Consider the following 24,056-nt stretch of genomic DNA (forward strand, 5'->3'; position numbering starts at 1 on the left):
TCTCTCTCTCTCTCTCTCTCTCTCTCTCTCTCTCTCTGTGTGTGTGTCTCTCTGTCTCGGTCTCTCTGTCTCGGTCTCTCTCTCTCTCTGTCTCTCTCTCTCTCTCTGTGTGTGTCTCTCTGTCTCGGTCTCTCTGTCTCGGTCTCTCTCTCTCTCTCTCTCTCTCTCTCTCTCTCTCTCTCTCTCTCTCTCTCTGGTATCCTTCATACTCTCTCTGCTTCTAGCTACCATAAGATTAGAACTCTTTCCTGTCATGAGATTTCTGGTCATGGGCTGATATCTCTGCAACCGTGAACCACAATAAATACTTTCTCTTTCACATTGTATATGTCAGGTGTTTTATCCCAGCAACAGAAAAGTGGACTAAGACAGTGCCCCCAGACTTCATGGAAGAATACTACAGCATTCTCCTAAAAGGGGAAGGCCATCTAATTTCCGGACTGAGCCTATTCTACACCAGTTCTGATATAATCATTCAAGGAAAATGCATTAACTGACCTAGCTAGATCTACTTAGCCAGTGAACGTTGGCACTGGGGCTTACCCACCAGTTATTTATGAGTTCCTTTAGGAGGAGTCAGTCCTCCTCCAGTCACGCCTCTTTAGGAATGTTCGGATTCCCCAGACTTAGAAGAGCAGATCAGGTATGGGTTCCTGAAGAAGGGCCCCCTCCCCACCCATTGGTTCCTGGGGAGGCCCAAGCAGAACACTCAGGGGACTCTCTATTTTGACACTTCTACACTGACAACAAAAATCTTTTCTAAACACAGAAAAAATTCACTAAGTAGTGTTAATTAGAATAGGCCATTCTGAATGACTCCTATGCTTTAAGCTCTGTGTTTTTTTTAATTACACACACAAAAAAAAGGGGACGTAATATTCTACCTTAAACAGCTCACATGAGTTCTTGGAAAAACTATTCTATGAACAGAAAGTCCTTCTTATAAATAACATAACAACTGTTTATGTGGGGCTCAGAGCTCCTAATACAGGGAGCTGTTCAGGCATTCTGCTTTTAATCTCTACATTCGGACACTGTGCTTCACAAACCCTGTTTCATAAACAGGTCGGCAGTAAACTTCAAGCCAGGTCCTCTAGAATTCTTCACTAATGAAATCTGAATGGGGAGTTATGAGTTCACAACTTTTCATATATGGATCCAGCTTCGATGCAGAAGAAAATCAATATTGTATCTTCCTACCATGAAGACACTGCTGCCCAAGGTAGTGTGCTGTGCTTGTTTACAAACTCACATTGATTTTTAAGTAAGAAGAAGGAAGAAAAGAAAGAAACACCAGTCCTGCCACAGAATTAGGAAGCACAGCGGTCTTCCTTTCGCATCTCAGAAATATATTAAGGTCCAACAGAGCTTAAACAGGGTGGAAATTTATCATCAGTGAGCACCCCAAAACTCATTCAATTTGAGGGACTGGGGGGGTCTCAATAGGTGAACTTTAACCCTGGAGGTTTTCACTAGAAGGAAGTCCCGGGGATGGCCTCTCCCTTAAGCAGGGAGACAGGTCCCTCAGAAAGCCACAGGGGAGCTAGTAGATGTCTCCCCCAGCTAGTGCAGCCCTGGGGCCTGTGAGGTCTACCGCAGGCCAGCGTTCCCTGCTGACTCACTTGTGAGTCATTGAATTTTTCAGCAGCAAAACCACTTTGCAATTCTGTTGCTGGGAGCCAGAGACACTCAGTAAGAAACACTGTCTGCGCCTTCCAAGCTGCGTGGGGCCCGCCGCATAATGATGTGCAGGCTGGTGTGGCTGCGGATTTTATGTAACCGCACACAGCGCTGCCTTTTAAAGCTGCAGGGGCCTTTTCTCTTCATTCCCCAACTGATTCCAGGAGGACGCGGCTTTCTTGCTTTGTCCTTAACACCTTTACCACGGATGAACCTAGAGTCAGACTCGGAAATGCGCAGCTCTCTCTCGGAATCCACCTCCAAATTCTACAGAATACAATACACAGAGCAGTGGCAGTTCTGCCTGGGGATGGGGGCAGGGCGCTGAGGGAGGGAGACTGGCAATTTCTAGACACATTTTAGGGACAGGGGGAGGGAGGTGCTGGTACTTAAAGAGGAGATGTCACAGTCATAAATGCTGCTCCATATCCTACAATGCAAAGGGTAAGAAGCCCCAACACAAATCCGAAATTTTCCCTCTAAAAAATCAGATCCACTCCATATAAATATGGCAATGTTAATATGGATGTTATTACCATCTATTTCAATGTTTTTTTTTTTTAATTCCCTTTCACAGAGCCATTTGAAAAGATGCAGGCTTTCAAGAAGAAATAATGATTGTCAGGTTCCCAGCTGGGCCTGACACAGTGCCAATGTTTGCCAGGGCCCTGCAGATGCTGTACATTTGTAAGATTGGAAATAATAGACTCCTTTGTCAAATAAATCCAGCAATTTGGGCTTTAATGGGCGCTCTGACACGCACCGCCCCATTTGTGCAGCGCCGTGCATTAACCTCTGAAACTTCAAGACTGGAAGGCCACATTTTGATAAAGGTTTCTAAATTACAGGAATAATGTTAACTGTGCACTAAACAGACAACGGGGAAAATTAAGCAAGAAAAAATGAGCACATTCGTAGTGAACCCGGGTGTTCCCGGAACCCACATTGGAGGTGAAATCGCATTCTGTCTTAGGAAACTGATGTCTTATTCACAGGCTGGAGATGCACTCGACGGGCTCCTTTGTTTTCTTGTTTAGACAGAAACATAATCGTGGCCGTGTGGTAAATGGTCTGTAAAATGAGGGGCCATACTGCTAACGGTACGGTTTCCTATGCTCAGTTTTGCTTACTCTCTGGCTAGGGATTTTAGTAAGGAAAAAAAAAAAAATTGAATCAGATGTCTGCAGTTGGAAGTCTCTCGGAGATGACAGGTGAGATCCAGTCATAAACTTTTATAGCAGATGCATAACCAGCTGTCCTGTATGCAACTGAGTGATGCCTGCAATAGCTGCGTAAACCAAAGGGTACTCTTTTCACCTTTAGAGGAGAAACAAGAAATGGTGTCTTAAAGGAAAAGGAAGAAAAAAGCTACTGTTGAGCCAAAGTGCAAGTCTGATTAGCGCGGTGACTTCACTGCTGACTTATTATTTCTGATTTCTGTGCCGTTCTCTAAACCTTCACACTAGATTGTCACCTCTGCTGTACCAAGAACCATCAGCAATAGCAGCCCCAGACAGTGGGTAGCAGAAAGAGCAACGTCACACAGAGCCACTCTCTGCCGAAACATGAATAGTGGTCAAGCCACCAAAATGGGTAAATAACAGGCCGGGGAGATAGCTCAGCAGCATAAGCGCCTGTCTGGCAAGTACAAAGTCCTGAGTTCAATCCCTGGTACTGCAAAAATGGGTAAATATCCTCCCCCAGCGGATGTAATGACAGCAGTGTCTTCAGCCTGCCTTCTCTCTAGAGAAAATGTATTACAATACCTACTGCAGAATTCTTTCTTTTTCCTAACAGTGTTCCTATCCATGGCAAAGCCCTACAATCTTAAAATTCCCCAGTTCACCTTACACATCTCTCTGATTAGTTTTAGATACCTCAATATTCCCAATGGTGCATGTGTGTAATTGTGTGCGCGTGTGTGTGTGTGTGTGTGTGTGTGTGTGGACATGCATCCCGCTACAATGAGGAACAAATCCACCTTGCTCACTTATAGGCCAGTATGTCCCTGGTGGTCTATGATTAGAAGACATGGAGAAACGGAGAAAAAAGAAACCATGGTGCATCTTTAGCTAAAACTTGGTTAGTGGTAGCATTTTCCCAAATCATAGGAAAGTAAGAATCCAACATTGCTAAGAAAGTCATTTGGAAACCACTCAGGATGATAAAACTGAAATATAAATAGAAAATCTAACTGACAAGCCCGCCTCTGTGTTCAAGCAGACTTTGAGGCAAATGAAGCTTCCATCAGGCCAATGAATGACCTGATGCTTTGGCCTCATCCCTCTTTTAATCCTGATAATCAAATGGAAAGAGGAGTAAACAGGATTGAACAACGTAAGGAAGTTCTGGTTTGATTCCTCATGCCAAAATAAAATATAAAGCCATATACAAATGCAAACGGTAGTCATTTTAATTAAACATTCAACTCTTTCCAACAAAAAGTAGACATGGGTGGTAGTGTTATTGTTTGTATTTTTTTTAATTTTCATTTTTGAAGATAAAATAATTGTACAATTTAGGGGATAAGTTATGATATTTTGATTCCTACGTACACTATGAGGGCATATCTATAACTTTACAATCTTGTCTTTTTTTTATAGTGAGAACATTCAAAATACCTCTCTCTAATTATGTTAACTATTTTCACTCCATGCAATCGCTCATCAGAACTTGTCTCAACTAACTGTAACTTTGTACCTTTGACTCACCTCTCCCCTTCCCTCTTCTTACCTCTCTCCCCAGCCTCTGGTAAACATTATTCTATTCCTAATTTCTCTCAGATCAACTTTTTCTGATTCCACAGGAGAAGGAGATCACGCAGTAGGTGTCTTTCAGTGCCTGGTTTATTTTGCTTAAAACATAACGTCCTCTAGGCCCATCCATGTGATCACAGACAGGAGGATTCAATCCCTTCATAGGGAGCAGTAGTCCACCGTGTAGATGTACCACATGTTCTTTATCTGCTGAGCTTTTGGTAGATGCCCAGGCTGATTTCCTATCCCAGCTACTGTGAGTAATGCTACACTAAACATGGGAGTATAGATGGTCTCTTCGACACACCAATTTCATTATCTTTGGACATCTATTCAGTAGCGGGTGTTATGGTTTGTGTCTAGGTGTCCTCCCAAAGCCTCATGCAGGCATGGGGCAGCATCTGGAGTCTGTGACGGACTCTTGATCCAATGCTGGGATTGCGGGTGTGAGTGCTACACCCTGACCCTGGGGTGGGTAATTTGCATTACAACATAAGGAGGGGAGAGAAGCTAGCTGGTTGCCTGAGCTCTGCCACCTCCTTTGCCCTTTGCTGCCACCATGAACAGCGGCTCTCTGCCATGTGCCACTCTGCCTTGGTGCCAGCTTCATATGGACTAAAACTTCCACTAACTGTGAGCTAGATAAACCTTTCCTTCCTTGCTTTGGGGTGTCGGGTATTTTGTCCTAGCAATGAGAGAAGAGTAACTGAAACAGTGGGGCTTCTGGATCACATGGTATTCACATATTTAAAATTTTAGGAACTTCCACACTGTTTCCATGAAGGCCACACATTCCCATTCCTCCTCTCTAACTGCAAGCCTGCGCTGAAAGGGTAGAATGTTGAACGATGCACTAGTCATACCTACAGATTTCCAATACAGTTGTTTAATTCCCAAGACAACCAGCTGCGTCTATAATATCTAGTTAATAATTTTAAAAGCTCCAGCCCATCATCCAGAGTTTTTGTGTGGTCCTACCAACTGTCTCCACATTTCTTCATTCTTGCTTAAAGAAAAAGGTTACCATGAAGTTACCCTCATGGTAGAATGAGCAGCGTGACTCATAACAAATATTTTTCAGGGCAATTGGCTTTAAAATAAAACTGAGATATTGGTCGACCAGCACACTTTAAAAACAGTCATACGGTGGCTCGATATTTCAATTTTTCCTCCCAAATTGTTATAAATCCCGAAGAAGCATCCTGTCATCCTGTGTCAATGTCATGACACACTTCCGTGTGCGCTTCTTATTTATTGTGCACTTTTATCAGCCAAAGTGAGACTTACTGAGTTGACCAGATGCCTGTAGTGCTGTCCTAAGCGCCCTACAACGCTAGAAATCTCCTAAGAGTTTATCACTGGACATTTCATAATCTGTGTTCTATTGTCTTTTCCTTTTTTCTTCCATTGAAACATCCTTCCTGAGCCCTTAGTTCTCATATTTGTCACTGCATTTTCAACTTGCTTATATAAAATATAATACACAATGTTTAGGATTTCCTGAGGGAAAAGCAATTCTACTTACATTTTTCCCTTCATTTTGGGCATCTCGATAATCAGGATTAAGCTAAAAAAACAAAAGCAGAGCACAATTAATTTAGAATTGCTATTAAGAGTACATTAACATGATGAGTGGTCTTTAATTCAATTCAAAATGTTTAACTAATTTTACTATTGAAAAAGCTTTAAAACATTAGTAAACGTAACAATTTAAAGCATACTTCCAAATCCCAGTTGCATGGAACAGGAGCTAAAATACCAAATTTATGTCCCTGATTTATAGCAGAACAGCTGACATCTTGAACAAGTGAGAAACTGACAGTCTCACCTTCTCTGGGGAAGTGTAGAGTTTCCCCATTTGGCCTGCCACAAAAACTGCCATTAACCAATAACACGGCCACCAAGTTACAAAGTGAAAAATAAAAATAGGTCAAGGGAAAATTTCAACGATGATTCAAATTCATGCTCTATTTGTACGTGCTCCGTGTCACAAGGAAAAGAAAGCACAAGAGGAGTGGATACGTCGGTTAATACACAAGGGATCCTGAAGCCAATGAACAAAATGCATGTCCTTGGCCCTGGTTGGCAGAGGTCAGAGGTCTTTTGTGTGTGTGTGTGTGTGTGTGTGTGTGTGTGTGTGTGTGTTTAGTACAGAGGATACAGGGTCTACAGGGTCTCACTACATAGACCGTACTTATAGAGATTCTCCTGTTTTCAGCCTCCCAAGAACTGGGATTACAGACACACCACCACGCCCAGTCTCAATTTGTGCCCCTGAGGCGGGGCCGGAACCACACAGTGGGGATTGAACCCCAGCTGCTGTGCTCTGCCTAAGTAGGAGCTTTAATCCATGGGGTCATTTTAAGTGAGTTCTGTTATGCTGAATGTTGACCCATGTACCATCCAGTCAGTCAGATGCGGTAATTCTCAATTTTCACTCTCAAAACGCTTAGTTGTACTGAAATAACTAGTTGACAAACTGTCAAACACAGGATTAAGAAATTGTTTTTCTTGGGCTGGCAAGACTGTTCGAGAGTCTAAGTGCCTGCCTGGCAAGCATGAGGTCCCAAGTTCGATGCCCAGTACTGCATGCCATCCCAGTCCTGGAACATCAGGCATTTTGTGCCAGCCCTGAAACCAGGTGTGGTGACACATGCCTGTAATCCCAGCACTGAGGAGGCTGAGACAAGAATATCACTAAGAGTCTGAACTGTGTAGTAAGAATCTATATAAAAAATTAAAATTAAAAAATTGTTTTCTTTGAATACCTGTCCTATTGAGTATTATCATTTTCCTGTAAATCAATTTGCAGGCATAATACACAATCCCAAGTCATTATCACTTAGAGTGAGAAGTCAAATGTCCCTTTGAGTGTGAGTGCGTGAAGGGCCATTGCATTGAGTGACATCTGCAGCCCTTCTTTTCACTTTTTATTTTGAGACAAGGTCTGCTACATTGCTAAACTGCCCAGGGTGGGCTTAAACTCAGTATCCTCTTACTCAGCTTTCTACAGGGCTGGAATTACAAGCATGGACCCATGTCAGATGTGTTCCTTAAAATGATATTTGACTTTGAAAGGTTCTGACTGCCCCTCTCACTATCAATGAAAGTACTAAAAACAATTATCAGAAGAAAATAAGAAAGAGAAATGCTCAAGGTCATCAGAAACACACACTGAAGAAACAACCTCGACTCCAAATCTTCAATGCATCAACATTAATTATAAAGCAGATAGTTCTGAGTCTGGTAACGGCCCAGCTTTCATCTGTGGTGTTCTTCGAGACAGCTGCCCTGGGCACATAGTGAAGAAGAAACCTGCCCCGGACTATTGTCCTCTGACCCAGAGACCTGGAGAATCCACTCAACAGAAAGCTCCCCAGATCCAGGCACGGTGGTGCACTCCTACTCCCTGGAAGGCTAACGCTGGAGAATCCAAGCTCCACCCAAGCCTAGACAGCTTATTAGTGTAGCAGGTCACTGTCCTAAAATTAAAAAAAAAAAAAAAAAAATGGAGAATGGGTGTGGTTTATAGGGTCATGGGTTCAATCCCCAGAACAAACAAACTAAACAAAAAGGCTAATTTCCTGTGAGAAGATGCTGAGATTAAGCAGAAAAGTCTGTCCCCAGGCCACTCCGCGCCCGTGCCACAACCTGCGTTCCAGGATGCGGAGACAGCACAATGGTCAGAAGGCGGGAAGGAGGGCGGACAGCAAGCTGCTGGCTGCGCAGCGCTTTCTGAGAAGCACCATGCAGTGGAGAAAGAACAGAAGCGTGGTGTTGTGTGCTGGCACGACCTTGGGTGGCGATGTAGGGCAGCAGGGGGCAGCAGAGCTCAGGTAGTTAGCGCTCAGGTGGGTGATGTGGGCATCTGCCGCAAAGGGGAAGGGCACGCATCCTGCGCCCTGCAGCCGAAGCTACGGGAGGAAGGCGGGAGAGTCTCCTGACACGACTTAAACATGGAAAAGGGCAATCTGCTCAGTCTATGGGGTTCTGCACAGAGCTCGCACATCCGGGGGTGATAAGGAAGAACGAAAGGAAGGACGGGTGGAGAGAACACAGAAAGAACAGAAAAGAAGGAAGAGCGGGAGGGAAGGAGGGGAAAAGCAAAAGGGGACTGATGAAAAAGTACGCCAGAAAACAGGGACTTGTTTCTCAGGGTTTTCTGAATATTTCCTATGGTACAATACAAAATAAACTTTCTAAATACTTAAGATTTGTATGTTGAGTCTAGGGTGGTGGTGCATGCCTGTAATCCCAGAACTGGGAGGCTAAAAACAGGAGGACCACTATGAGTCTGAGCTGCGCCATACAACAAATACATAAAATGAAGAAAGAAAGAGAGAAAGAAAGAAAAGAAAGAAAGAAAGAAAATGTATGTGATCTATGGAAAAGCAACAAAATAAGATTTTACGTTAAATTATGCTAAAAGGATAGTATAAAAATAAAATATTATAAAATGATACAATACAAAAAATATATAAAATAACTTAAGGAGGATTTCAATAAAAATGAAGACAAAAATACAGAATCAAAGTCCACCTGGGCAACAATAAAAGCATACTTGATGCTACAGAAAATAGGTAATACAGAGGACGCAAAATGTGTACAGCTGTCCCTCAGTGTGGAGGACAGGGATGCAGAAATGAAAACCAGGAGGGGCCCCCCCAAATAGCTCAGTGGATTAAAGCACCTACAAGCAGGCAGAGGGGCCAGGGGTTCAATCCCCAGGGCTTGCTGAGACCGCAATTGAGACTGGGCGTGGTGGCACGCGCCTGTAATCCCAGCTCTCGGGAGGCTGTGAACAGGCGGATCACTAGGAGTCTGATCTAGTAGTGAGACCCTCAACACCCTGTAGACCCTTCCCTAAAATACAAAAAAAGAAATAAAAATTAGGAAATAGAAACCAGCCACAGAGAGCCAGAGAAGGGCCTATCAGAAGGAAGTGAGACAAAAAAGAACACAAGCAATCATCAAAGACCGTGGAAAGTAAGGCTTTCTCAGCTGAAGAGAGAACTGTGTGCTTAAAGGTTACTCTACCTCAGGCGAAGAACCTGAATATTGACATAAATAAATAAATAAAGTAGAGAGGGGAAAAAAGGAGGAAAAACAGAAGTAGGGCACAACTCAGAGGCAGATAGCAGGCTTAGATCAAAAATGCATAATTAGGTCTAGGGAGACAGCTCCACAGTCTAAGCGCATGCTCGCCAAGTGCAAGGACTGGGGTTCAATTCCCGGTAGAGCAGGCTGTGCTGGCCCTGGAATCCCAGATGTGCTGAGCCGGCCTAAGACCAGGCGTGGTGGCACATGCCTATAATCCCAGTGCTGGGGAGGCTGAAATGGGAGGAGCACTAGGAGCCAGAGCTGGGTTACGAAACACTGTACGAAAGAAAGAAAGAAAGAAAGAAAGAAAGAAAGAAAGAAAGAAAGAAAGAAAGAAGTACATTATTATGCCACAGAAGAATGGGTAAATGAAATGACCTTTACTCAGCAGAGTTAGCAGCAACAAACATTATGTACTACTGAAACATCCAGTGAGAAGCGAGGTAGTACACGTACCGGCTCCCCACAATGATCATCACATACAGCAAGCAGGCAGTAATAAATATACAAAGGGGTAAAAATAAAAGTAAGAGCTGTTTTTAAAACAAGAAGGATGAGCCTCAAAAACATTAAGCAGAAAAAGCCAGGCGCAAAATGTAGTGCCCTATATGAGGCCATTTACAAGACACACAAGGACAAACCTAAGCTATGGAGACACAAATCAGAAAGTGAGAGGGGTGGGAGGGAGGGACAGGACAGGGGGCAGAGCCCAAGCTGAGGAAGAACAAACCGATGCGTGAGGAGGGAAGCGAGACAAGCAGCCTATCGGTGCTGAGTGGCACTGGGGGAGTGCGGGCTCTCTACAGGGACCGGAACTCCTTACACTCTTGTGGACCGTATGCCACAGAATTATTCCAAAACAGGATTAATCTGGCTTCTAAAACTCCAAAAGTGAAAGGCAGCAGGCCAGAGAATGAGTTAATTTGCCTGCTGTCTACTGATGAGTCAACTCAAGGAGACACTGTTTTACTTGACGAAAAAAAAAAATTCTAAGATGCTAGGACCAGGGGTTCGATTTCTGGCCTGCCACCACCAGTCCCGCCCCCAGGGCATGCTGAGACAGTGCTTGAGATTGGGCGTGGTGGTGTGCAAAGCCTGTAATACCAGCGCTCGGGAGGCTGAAAATAGGAAGATCACTATGAGTCTATCTGTGTAGTGAGACCCTGTAGACCCTGTACTAAATGCATTATTAAAATAAAAAAAAAAAATTCTAGCATAATGCCCAGAAAGCATGTTCATCTATTTTAACCACATATCTTGGTCGTTTCTTTTAAATTTGCTTTCAGCTTGCAAAATTCCAACTTTTCTCTCAAATTAAAAAAAAATAAAAAAATAAAAAAAATAAAATCCACACTAAATTTTTAATCAAAGTACATCTAAAAGATACTCCACATGTTTAACCAAAGATAAAAGTCAGGGTCAAGTTTTTCATTTAACATGTCACAAAATAATTGCTTTCCAGTGCTATAACGTAATTCATTCTGGAAACTATAACCAGTCTATAACTAAAATGTCCAAAGCAAAAGTAATTAACATACCCAAATCAAGCACAAAATAATTTATGACCCTTGGGGGCTAGATCATAGTCTATCCTACAAAAAAATGTTACTTTCTTAAACTCGATCTTTACATAAGTCACCCATTTCTGATCACCCAGTTTAGTGAGCTTGACTAAGGAGCTGATTCCAAACACTAGCAGAAAATATCGCAAGCCTTGGGAAAGGTCACCAACCCCCAAAGAACTCCATGTCCTCATGCATAAAATGAGAAAAAAGTGCAGGCCTAAAGCCCCAAGCCCATGTCATTAGATTTCTATATTTTACATTTTCTCTGGCATATATATACATATATATATAATTTTTTTGTATCTTAGGGAAGGGCCTACAGGGTGTTCAAGGTCTCACTACTAGATCAGACTAGTAGTGATCCACCTGTTTACAGCCTCCCAGAGCTGGAATTACAGGCATGCACCACCATGCCCAGTCTCAATCACTGTCTCAGCAAACCCCAGGGGTGGGGAGAGCATGGCAAGCCTGGGGATCGAACCTGGCCCTTGTGCCTTCTTGCAGGCACTTTAATCCACTGAGCTATTTGGCCAGCTCTTGGTAGCAATACTAAAAATGGTACCAAATGCTGAGCTTTTGCCACATCTGTGTCTCCCAGCATACTGTTTCTAAAAGTGGTTAGCAAGAGGAATTATTTCAGTAAATTCAGTAAAACAGCAACAGTAATAATAGCGATGAGGAGGAAAAGAAAGAAGAGGGGAAAAAGAGGAGGAAAAAAAACACTAGAGTAAATCTATGGCTCTGTAAATTCTCCAGCGCTATTAAAGACCCAGTGTGTATAGTCTTTAAATTATATGGATGTTATCCTATTCTAAATATAATAACAATAGTAATTCTCAAAATAATTAGACTAAGATCTATAGGAAAAATAATTTTTAAAAGAGGAAAAAGATACAGATGGTCATACAGAAGTTCTTGAACCTTTTAAGACTTTAAATGAAATATTTCCTTATGTTAAAAAATAAATTATAAATCTGCCACTGGAAAGAGAGAACTAATATGCCACTCAATCATCTATCCAATAAATATTAATAGAGCATCTCTAATGGGCAAAGCATTGTAGCATATGGTATTTCAGCAAGGACAAAGAGAATCTGGTCCCTGACCACAAGACCTTATGATCTAGGTGAGAAAATAACACATAAACCGTTAGGTATAATGCAAAATAGGATGCGACCAGGTATACAAGGCAGGCATGAATAATTTATAAATAATATAGGTCAGAGGAAGGGGGACCTGGGGCGGGCCAATTTATTCAAGAATTATTCATGGAGAGTAGCGCGGGCGATAAGCCTTGAAGGTGGGTAGAATTTTAACTGGCAGAAAGGAAAGAGCGTCAAGACAGGTGGTGCTGGGCAGAGAACTCCAGAGAGAGAAGGGAAACCGGACTTGATCAGAAAAGACCCGTCGGCGTCGTTTACGGAGCGCTATTTTATCTACTTTTGAAAGTTCATTCATTTAACCTTAAAATTATGCCATGAGAAGGGACTCATAACTCACCCTACAGAGCAGCACCAGAGCCCTTTCCACAAGGACACAAATTACCTCCAGGCGGGCCCAAGGGACATCGTCTAGTTAGGAGCATGGTGGCTTCCCGGCTACTTCCCTAGAGCCGAGCGACCAGACATCTGAGGCAGTCAGGAAACTGGTCCAGACCAATGGGCCTTCCAGACCCAGGGAACCTGAAATCTGAAGACTGTCTTTTATTCTTGTTCTCTTCGGTTATTTTTTTGTGCTCGTTTTGTTTTGTTTTGTGTTGTTTGAGTGGAGAGGAATCATGCCGGACCACATAAAAGAATATACTCTACTTAAAGTATAAAAGGAATAACTGTATCTTTTATATTTTTATTATAGCATTTAGAAAGAGGCCAGAAGGTGGGATTGCACATTGGATTTGGCTGCTGAGCCATACAAATGTGATCAAACTACACTGTGATACTTCAAATGTTTAAATTTAAATTACAGTGAAAGGCCCACTGCCATTAATCCCCACTGAAATCTTTCCCCTCGCCTCCAACACAGTTCGTGCTGCTTTTCGAAGCAGTTCTGGAAGTCCTCTTTTACACGTGTCCTAATAAGGTGAGATCCAAAGTAGTATGGCTGTCGATTCCTAATGACAGCCATGGAAGGGCAGGCTCAGGAACACCTTAAGGTGTGTCACCACCCACAGTAGTCACCAGACCTGGCAATCTGGCACCCTGCACCTTCCGGCTCCCCTCTGAAGTCAGGATGACCACGAAAGGCAAATGTTTTGGATCTATTTACAATGATGACATATGTACAATAGTGCAACTAAAAAAGCGGGGCATGGTGGCACACACCTGTAACCCCAGCACTCGGGAAGCGGAGGCAGGAGGATCACCGTGAAGTTGAGGTCACCCCAGTGACCTCACACAGTGAGTTCAGGGCCAGCCTGAACTATAAAGCGAGACCCTGGCTCCAAAAAAAAGGCAACTAAAGACACTCCTGAAAGGGTATTTCCAGAACTACTTCAGAAAGTGAAAGAAACTGAGAGAAAAATGAAACTCAAAATGAAAGGGAGGATCCTGAGGGGGATTGATGGCAATGTGTCTTTTATTGTAAAACTTTTTTAATTTAAGCATTCACTGTAGCTTGCTCTCACTCCATATATGAGTGGGCTAAGAAGATCACCCAGTTCAAACCACAGTGACCAGGCAGCTGGATTCCAGAACTGCTGAAAAAGGAAACCCTATGGGCCTTGGGAAAGGCCACCCAATCCCCATAGGACTCCGTGTTCTCGTCCATAAAATGAGGGGGGAAAGTCTACAACTAAATCCTCAGACTTACACTATGGAAAATTACCATGGGGGGGGGGGAATTTAGCCTTCGAAGTATTCGTTCACTTTATATGGCAGTGGGTCAAGATCAAATTCATAGACCAAAGCCACGGAGAGAGTGACAAGGCATTTAAAGACCTACTACTAATATGTGAAGAGTCTTCAATTAAACGGCCAAACAAGAACAAAGAGAAATCATACAGGACAAAGTGACAGACACATCGCTAACATTTTGGCAGTGAAAGTCACCCCAGTAACACGATCAAAGGCAGGATTGTACCCTTCTGTACCCTTCTGTCTAACACCATACAAGAAGCAAACCAAAAACTTCTTTTTTTCATCCCGAAACTTCTACATGCATATGACACGTTCGTTTTCTTTTCTAAGGAAATCTATTCTCAACTGATACATAAGGACATGAACATAGTACATATACACATTGTGTAATGTTTAAAGCAATTAAATATATCTATCTTTTCAAATATTATTTATTCACATAAAAACTTGCAAAATCCTTTCTTCTAGCTTCTTGAAATCTATAGTACGATAATGTGCCCCATAGCAGCAACAGCTGCTCATGTTACCTGCAGTTACCCTGCTGCATAATAACACACCACAACCTCTCACTCCTACCTGAAAATAACTTAGTGCCCGCTCACCAAGGCTTCCCCTCCCCCCCCCTTGGAAGTCCCACTTCTGGAAAGCACCATTCTGCTTTCCAGGAGACAAATTTTATCTTGGGTCAATGTGTGAGTTGAGAACATTCAGGGATGTAAAAAACGTTTTTATTTTTTACACAGAAGTATACTTTAATCCATCTGATCTGCAGGCAACATTAAAGTCATAAAAGGATCAGCTGTATATTGTAGAATAGTTATTTACGCATGTCCTCCCTTCCAGTGACTAGTGTTTCAAAGTCAACCTATTATTCTGATTGATAAGTCTAAAGAAGAGAGAAAGAAAAAATAATCTTAAATGAGTGTTTATGTTGCCAGGGACAACTTATGCTTTGATATAGATATATCTATGTATTTAGGGTCTACTATCACATGCTTTCTTATGTTATAGCTGGTGTGTTTGATAAGAAATTAAGTATTAGGGTATTTAAACTATAGCCATATTTGTAATTCTACACTATTGTACAGGTTCTTGAATACTAAGTTTTGTTTTGTTTCTTTTTTCTTTCTATGTTCTTGATTATTACAGGGTCTCACTACACAGTCTGGACTCGAAGTGATCCTCCTGGTTTCAGCCTCCCCAGCTCTAGGCTTACAGGCATGGGCCACTATGCCCTGGGTTCTGGCCAGCTCAGCCCACCCTGGAGCCGGGACTGGCACAGCATATTGGGCCAGGGATCGAACCGCGGGTCCTGAGTTTGCCTAAGCAGGCACTTTAGTCCGCTGAGCTACCTTGCCCACCCCATGAATACTAAGTTTCAACTAATTAATTAAAATTCGAAAGCTGTTGAATGGTTAGGAAATAAGTGTTTACTGCCATCTGGTGGAAGTTCTGCCTACCTACAAACAAACTCGCTCTCTTTAAAAGGACAATATAAAACGAACAACCACAAACATCCTTGCAAACTGTAATAAACCCAAAGAGATGATGTAAGCATTTCTTCTCTAAATGGGGAATCTCTAAAATATCTCAATAAGTTTACAGAAAGTAACTGTGACATTACTCAGGATCAAAAATCTTTTAAAATTCTAAAATCTTCAATAAATTCTAACTATATTACAAGACCACAAATTATTATACAATCAAACTTGCTTAACTCAAATTTTCAAACAAGAGGAAATAATTTTAAGTTATCCAAAAGAACACTCATTTCTTCCAGAGAAATATATATGTATATAGTTTGTTTGTTTGGCTGGTTGGTTGGTTGGGTTTTTTTTGCGGAACCAGGGATTGAACTCAGACCCTTGCAATTGCCAGGGAAGCACTTATTCTACTGAGTCACCCCTCAGCCCCTATAGTTTATTTTCGATTGACACATTAAGTATACATACTTGTGAGCTACAGTGTGATATTCTAATACAAATATTAATGTGTAACAATCAGACAAGGGTAATTGGTAATTTTGTAAAAAATTTAACAAAGAAACTTAGAAAAAAAATGGAAGTAAAGATAATCTAATAATTCACGTAGTGAATAGTTTTTTCAACTGGTTTCCTACGTAGTCCCCCAGCATATTTAACCCAGTTGTTTAAGATGGGTCATCCAAAATGTCTATTGTATGTTATAGGATGGAGACTTTTGTACTATGCCTGACACGTGAGCCACGGAAGGATTTTTAATGTCTTCTTGAGGTGATAATTCCCATGCCGGAGCCTACTGGGCGACCATTTCCAATAAACAGATGAACCAAACTGCCCCTAAATACTTTCTCCCTTTAAGTCATCTGGCAAATCAGTTCCTGACAGGGACAACAATAAGATGCTGCCTTCCATTTTATCTTCCCCTCTAGGAAGTGAAGGGACGTAACCTGTACTAAACGCCCTCTACGCACACAGCGGTCTGTATCCCTTGTCTTCATTAATTCTACAATAATCCCACATAACACACTGTATCACCTTTTCTACACATGAAGGAATTAAGGTCCAAAGATGGTAAATATTTGCTCGAAGTGAAATAGATTGCAAATCTATTTTTCCACTATTCTAGGCTCTCTGCCCTACCGGCCAATGTAAATATCCATAGACTCCAAGGCAAATCGAGAATTGCATAATCCAATTTGCCAAGAATGCTGAGAGCACATTGAGGCAATGTTTTAAATCATAAAGATGTCAGTTATGAGTGGAAAAACTATGGAAAAGGAAAATAAGAGCACGCTACTTCCTGCCCCTTTCTTTGCAATGTAAAAAATGGTGCAGTCTTCATCCATCTTTTTAAAAAATACATATTTAAACATAATCCATTAGGCCTCATAATTTCCCTCCAACTGCTACTCTGCCGCGCTCCGCCAGCAGCCACGCTGCGAACTCAGCCTGTGCTTCCTTCCGTTTTCAGGCTTCTGCGTCGTTCTCCATCCCTGCATCCAGGTTTCCACGAAACACAACCTCAGTAATCTCCAACGACTGCAAGTAGATTTTTGCTCCCGACCTTTCCAGGAACCTTCGCCCACTTCCGAAGTTCTGTCCTCTCTTGCTTGGCATCTCTTCTCTTCAGCCCATTTCCTAGCTGCCTCCCTGGCTTCTCGGACTCCTAGTTCCTCTGTCCTCCCTTAGAAGATGATGTCCACTGTGGTGTTATCCTGAGAGATAGCACCACTTTCTCATACTCCCTGACGATCTTACCTACGCCAAGCAGACCCAAATCTACTTTACCGGCTGCAGTCAGTCCCGACTTCCAGAAGTTATGAACACTGGCCTATTATACTTCCTCACCTGGACATTTTATAAGCACCTCCAATTAAACCTAATCAAAACAGAACAAATTATTTCCCTCTGCCATCTTGCCCTTCTTCCCATTTCCTCCAAGTTGGTGAGTGACCTCGCAACTCCCCATCGCTGGCGTCCTCCTCCTCGCTACGTTGCGCCATTCAGCTGGCCACCACGCACCACCATCCCCGCTCCCTGGTGCACGGCCTCCAGGTTCTCCAATGGCACCATTCCTCTGCCTGCAAACTGGCTTCCCCCCTTCTAGCTCCGACCTCTCCCGGTCTAGCCACCTCACAAAGGCTGCAGAGCAGTGCCCTCCACTAGAACTTTCTCTCTGATGATGGCAATGGTTCCTACCTGTTCTGTCCTTTTCTGAGTGACCACTTACCAACACAAAATACAGCTATCTGAAAGAGAGAACAGGACCTTCAGATTTTACCTAATTTTAATGACATGAATCTTAATGCTCAGCATATGGCTAGTGGTTACCACAACGGAGAGGGAAAAATCTGAAATGGTACCCTTTAGACACAAACTTCCTTATAACACTCCCTTCAGCTGCCTCTCCTTAATCTAACAGATAAGCCTCCAACCACAGTCCTAATCCCATCACTGGCCTCCCAGGTTCTAGCACTGTTTCCGAGTTCACAGGCATCCACGAATCAGCCTGTGAGGCCGGGGACATAACATTTACTAAATGGCCTCTGTGTACAGAGGGCCATATGTGCCACCGACACCTCCGAGCCACACACAAGCCACCCTGACCACCTGCACATCCTTCGTCTCCCTTCCCCATCTGCCTCCCTCTCCCCCCAAGTAGCTCCTCTGAAAGCCTCCTGGCCATCGCTGGCCCCTCCCGGCACCTCCCGGCAAAGGTGCTCCAGATCATGCGTGTCACTGTCAATGCCCTGTCACACACTTACTATGCTGTCACACACTTATTATGCAAGAGAGGACAGAACTTTGGAAGTGGGGGAAGGTTCCTGGAAAGGTCGGGAGCAAAAATCTACTTGCAGTCGTTGGTGATTACTGAGGTTGTGTTTCGTGGAAACCTGGATGCAGGGATGGAGAACGATGCAGAAGCCTGAAAACGGAAAAGTACAGATTTTTCTTATTGATCTCACTGGTCTTCACCAACAACTTCAAATTCTTCTCCAGTCGCCCCCTCTGGGAAGTTATGATAAACTGCCTCAAACTCCATTCATATTACTAATCACAGCCAATCCAGAATTTTTAGGCAAAATCTCACATCAAAGAGAACTGTGTCTCAATAATCCCTTTCACAACTACTTCCCTGAGCTAGGTCTCCATTTTTATGCAGTCAACACATTATCTGGACTTTCCATATCCCTGTTTGTGGGTCCCTGGAAACTTCCACCTTGTTGTTCTCTTGTTTTTCTAGGCCAATCTGCATCTATTGCTTTCTTTGAGAACTTCTGGGAGAAGTTTGTCCGTGGCAAGAACTTTCTTGGCCTAATCTCACACTGCCCTAACTCCTCCTGCACGCACAATTAATTGGCCCACTGTGCTCTCACCACAGGTCTAGGGTTGCTTATTGCATGCTATCTTCTGAATTATGAGTCAGTTCTCCGAAGGCAAAGGAGTTCTTTGCTTGTTTGCTGTATCTGCAGCATTCTTGACTGTACTGTGTATTTGTCAGGCACTAAAAACACATATATTGGAGGGCCGGCCAAATAGCTCAGCAGATTAAATCACCTGTAAGCAGGTGCAGGCGCCAGGGGTTCGATCCCCAGTTCTGCTGTGCCAGCCCCGCCCCTGGGGTGCACTGAGATAGCAATTGAGACTGGGCATGGTGGAGCTTGCCTGTAATCCCATCTCTGGGGAGGCTGTAAACAGGCAGATCACTATGAGTCTGATCTAGTAGTGAGACCCTGAACACCCAGTAGACCCTTCCCTAAAATACAAAAAATAAAAAAATAAATACATATATTGAAGTTTCTGTAGAATCTTAAGAATGATGTTTGCAGTTTTTATGAGTCCTAAAGATCATTCTCAGTTCTTGTGTTTTCAATATCCCAATATCTTGTTATGAAGTATCTAGATATTAAAGGGAAAACTAAAAATATGAAGTGAACAAAAGCTATGGACCGTTCATCCGCCTAATAAAAAAGGGCAAAGAGTAATTAAACAAAGAATGCCTGGAGACTCTAATTCAAGATGCTGAGAACTCCTTGTGTCACCTAATAACATTAACATGGTTTTAAATTAAAGATGTGGGCATTCATAGAAAGCAAACTGATAAAAGGATAATCATGATTTTTCAGCAGCTACCAAAGGTTGGTGACCACCTATATCCTGACTGAAAATCAATTTTTGATCAAGTGACAGTAAGTCTCTGTGATTTGGCCATACCCCTAGACTTTCACATTAGGAAGACAAACACCTTGGAAGATGAACATTCCAGAATTGCGTCTAAACTTCAGCAGCACAGGAAACATAAAATCCCAATTTAGGGACTGGCACTATTTTGAAGCTATGATTGCTGTTTTGATGTTGGAATACTACACAGAACCGCCCATTCCACTGCAGAAGTTAAAATTTTCAGATATGGATTCAGTGCTTAACCCTCCTTCCAAAAGCCTTGCCATGAGAAAGATATTATGTAAAGAATTAGGAAGCCGGAGATTTAGCTCAGCAGCACGGCAACCATGAGGTTGTAAGGTCGATTCTCGGTACTCCCCCCAAAAAAAGAATTAAAGGTCTAAAAGTGGATCCTCCAGGTACACCACAGTTCTGAAGGACAAAACAGCAACTGGTATTTAAAGTTTTGTTCTCTAGAAACAGAATGAAAATAGTTTTACCAAATTCCTTTCAACAAATAAATGGCTTCTCTTTTTTAAAATTTTTAATGAATTCATTCGTTTATTATGGTCTTAGATCTTCATGAAAGTTGATTAACAATTTAATCCTTGCTAATCAAATCATTTGACTATATCAAATGATACCAGTTCTCATTACAGGATTTAAGGGATGTGTACATCATGTGAATTTATTACCAAATGTCAGTAGCTAAAAATGCTACTAACAGGAAAGTGAATTGGGGAAAAGACTAGCATGAAATAGAAGAGAATTTTAATTATAATGTATTATCTTTATAGAACATCTAGGTAGGTTTTCCCAACTCTTATTTTAGATAAAATTCTCTATCTTACTGCATTTTCTTGCTTTAAGGGGTTACTTTTGAAAAGAACTGCAATAAAACATTTATGATGAAAAAAGCCCATAAATTACCAAGTCATTTTTCATTTAGGTGAGCATTAAATAATGTGCCAGATATTTATAAAAGTAAGAAAAGTCTCTTTATCCTGCAATAAAATTAACAGGCTGACTTCCCTTCCTACGTGATTACCTTGAGCCCTACATTATGCTAAGCACTTTACCTTATTTAAATCTCTTAATGAATTAAGAGAATTAACTAAATATTTCATTTACTCCTTTTCCAGAGGAGTAAAGTAGAGCTTAGAGAGATTAATTGGCCCAAACAGGGTTCTAAATGCTTCTCACATACAAATCCTGAAATTGCCTTCCACCCATCCTCTAATCTTACAGAACCCTGAACAACTTCTTTGTATTTCTTCATTCACTCATAAAATATTTATCAAAAGTTTTCTATGCACCAGGTGCTCTTCTAGGTGCCAAAGATGCAAGGGTGGAAATAAAATCCCTAGTTTCAGAAAGACATAGCCACCAAAATAACATGTATCATCATACATTATTTTAATTAAAACTAATAAGAAATTGATGCCTAGTTTTCAGCTTTCCAATATGTATGTAATGCTTGATTCTCTCCCATCTCACCATTAAAAAAAAAAAAAAAAAAAAAAAAAAGATAATTATTTAAGGAAATAAAGGGGAACCAGGGAGGGTGCAGAAGAGAAGAAAAAGAAGGTTCCCGCTGTGCCAGAAATCCTTACAAAAAAGAGAAGACATTTTGCAGAGCTGAAGATAAAGCACCTGAGAAAGAAGTTTGCCGAGAAGACACTTCACAAGGCAAGGAGGAAGCTCATCTATGAAAAAGCCAGGCACTATCATAAGGAGCACAGACCGATGTACAGAACTGAGATCCGAATGGCTGGGATGGAGAGACAAGCTGGCAACTTCTATGTCCCTGCAGAGCCCAAACTGGCCTTTGTCATCCAGCTCAGGGGTATCAGTGGTGTGAGCCCAAAGGTCCGCAGGGTGATGCTGTTTCTTCACCTTCGCCAAATCTTCAATGGTACCTTCATTAAGCTCAACAAAGCTTCAAGTAACATGCTGAGAATTGTGGAGCCGTGCATTGCATGGGGGCACCCAAACCTGAAGTCAGTGAATGAGCTGATAGACAAGCGTGGCTGTGGCAAAGTCAGTAAGAAGTGAATGGCCTTGACAGATAATTCATTGAATGCTCGAGCTCTTGGTAAATATGGAATCATCTGCATGGAGGATCTGATTCATAAGATCTCTACTGTTGGGAAATGCTTCAAAGAGGCAAGTAGCTTCCTATGGCCATTCAAGTTATCATCTCCTGGAGGTAGAATGAAGAAAAAAGACCACCCATTTTGTGGAAGTGGAGATGCTGAAAACAGGAAAGATGAGATCAGCAGGCTTATTAGAAGGACAAACTAAGGTATCTACCATGGTGTTTTTATGATTTGGTCAGTTAATAAAGTATCTGCTTCCAAATTGAGAAAGAAAGGAAGGAAAGAAGGAAGGAAGGAAGGAAGGAAGAAAAAAAGAAAGAAAGAAAGAAAGAAAGAAAGAAAGAAAGAAAGAAAGAAAGAAAGAAAGAAAGAAAGAAAAGATCAATCAGAGAAAAGGTCCTCCAAATATACCAGATTGCTTAATGGAAAAAACAGCACAGACAAACAAACAGATAGTGATTGTGACAAAAATCATCTCACCAGAAACCATTGCTCTTCCTCTTCCTGTGAGTGACCTTAGGTGACCTGTGAAAATGGTTCACTACACTCTCGACCCAGAAAATCCCACAAAAACATGCAAATCAAGAGGCTCAAATCTTTGCGTTCACTTTAAGAACACGTGTGAAACTGCCCAGGCCATCAAGGGTATGCATATCCACAAGGCCACCAAGTATCTGAAGGATGTCACATTAAAGAAGCAATTTGTGCCTTTCCGGTGTTACAATGGTGTAATTAGTAGGTGTGCCCAGGCCAAACAGTGGGGCTGGACACAAGGTCGGTGGCCCAAAACAAGTGCTGAATTTTTGCTGCATGTGCTTAAAAATGCAAAGTCATGCTGAGCTTAAGGGTTTAGATGTAGATTCTCTGGTTATTGAACGTATCCAGGTGAACAAAGCACCCAAGATGCGCCGCCGTACTTACAGAGCTCATGGCCGGATTAATCCATACATGAGCTCCCCCTGCCATACTGAGATGATCCTTACTGAAAAGGAACAAATTGTTCCCAAACCAGAAGAGGAACGTGCACAGAAGAAAAAGATATCCCAGAAGAAACTGAAGAAACAAAAACTTATGGCACGGGAATAAATTAAGCATAAAATAAATGCAAATAATTTTTTTTTAAAAAATCATCTCAGTTATGAAGAATGAGAACATTAGTATGATTGGCTGCTAGAGTACACAGAGGTCATGTGTTTACAGTTAATATAATTGGCTGCTAGTTTAGACAAAGGTCACATGTTTCCAGAACCACGAAGACCCACCTGTGTCCCACATCATCCCTTGCCATCAACCCTACTTCCTGCCTCACCCTTCCTCTCATCCAAAACCAAAGTCAGGTGACTAACAGTACCATTCCTTAGGCCAAATTCTTGTTTCAAATTCCAAGAGAGCCATACTATAAGAAACAAAACAGTGGAAGAGAGCAGAAGCGGGTATTTTCATTTGTCTGAAAAATAAGTTTTCAAATTATTTTTAAACTAAAGAACTAAACTTTAAACTACTTGTGGGTGTTATGTCTACCCTGCCTTTATACTTGATTGCCAATATGCCTTTAGTGGAGGAAAAAAATGTTCTTTATATGCTTTTATCATTTTTACTGACAATCTTAGGACACTTTGATGTATTAGAAATAAACCTTTTCCTCTCCAATAGTTCAAATAATAAAAACCACCTACTTATAAGAGTAGCCACTGAATACAAGTCTTACACTGTGTGGGCCATAGGAATCAACAGCAAACTGACCATGTCTCTAAGGCAGCAGTCTACAACTGAAACAAACTAGAACATCTCATTCATATATATATATATCCTTCATTCCAGATGACTTTATAGTCAATCCACTGTAGCTTTGTTGTTGCTACTGTTTTCCTTTTAAGACTTTGACTAATATTTGCCTTTTAAAATTTACAACCCCAATCTAGAACATAACAGGCAATGATCAAATGTATACAACCACTGTTCCTGCAAATACAATGTGTTTTAGAGAAACTAATCACCTAATTCACTGATTCAGAGTCACAAAACTTAACAGTACCACATCCACTGGTCTTACCTCTGCAGCTAAATAGTTTCCAGTTGCAAGGTGTTTAAATCTGAAGAGACTGTTCCATTGTCCTGCACCCCCACGGCACGGGTCATGATGAACCACCTACAGATTTAAAAAAAAAAAAAAAAAAAAGTCATGACAATAATAACAAAATGGTATTCAAGGGGCTGGGGAGATGGCTCAGTGGAATAAGCGCTTCCCTGGCAAGTGCAAGGGCCTGAGTTCAATTCCCAGTTCTGCCCAAAAAAAAAAAAAAAAAAAAATGGTATTCATGTCCTGGCAAGGTAATTACATGAAGTACCTTCCTGT

The 24,056-nt window shown here is 41.9% G+C and overlaps 1 protein-coding gene across 1 annotated transcript in view; it reads right to left on the bottom strand.

The window, feature by feature from the left end:
* The window catches only part of Itpr2 (inositol 1,4,5-trisphosphate receptor type 2), a 528,924-nt gene that overhangs the window by 389,079 nt on the left and 115,789 nt on the right, over window positions 1–24,056 (bottom strand). The window contains exons 9-10 of the mRNA XM_023718939.1: window positions 23,754–23,849; window positions 5,962–6,003 (exon numbers count right to left, since the gene is read on the bottom strand). Coding sequence (XP_023574707.1) covers window positions 5,962–6,003; window positions 23,754–23,849 — 138 coding nt within the window. The remainder of the gene's footprint in view (window positions 1–5,961; window positions 6,004–23,753; window positions 23,850–24,056) is intronic.

Source organism: Octodon degus, unplaced genomic scaffold (genome assembly GCF_000260255.1).
Source record: "Octodon degus isolate 3935 unplaced genomic scaffold, OctDeg1.0 scaffold00064, whole genome shotgun sequence".
Lineage (NCBI taxonomy): Eukaryota > Metazoa > Chordata > Mammalia > Rodentia > Octodontidae > Octodon > Octodon degus.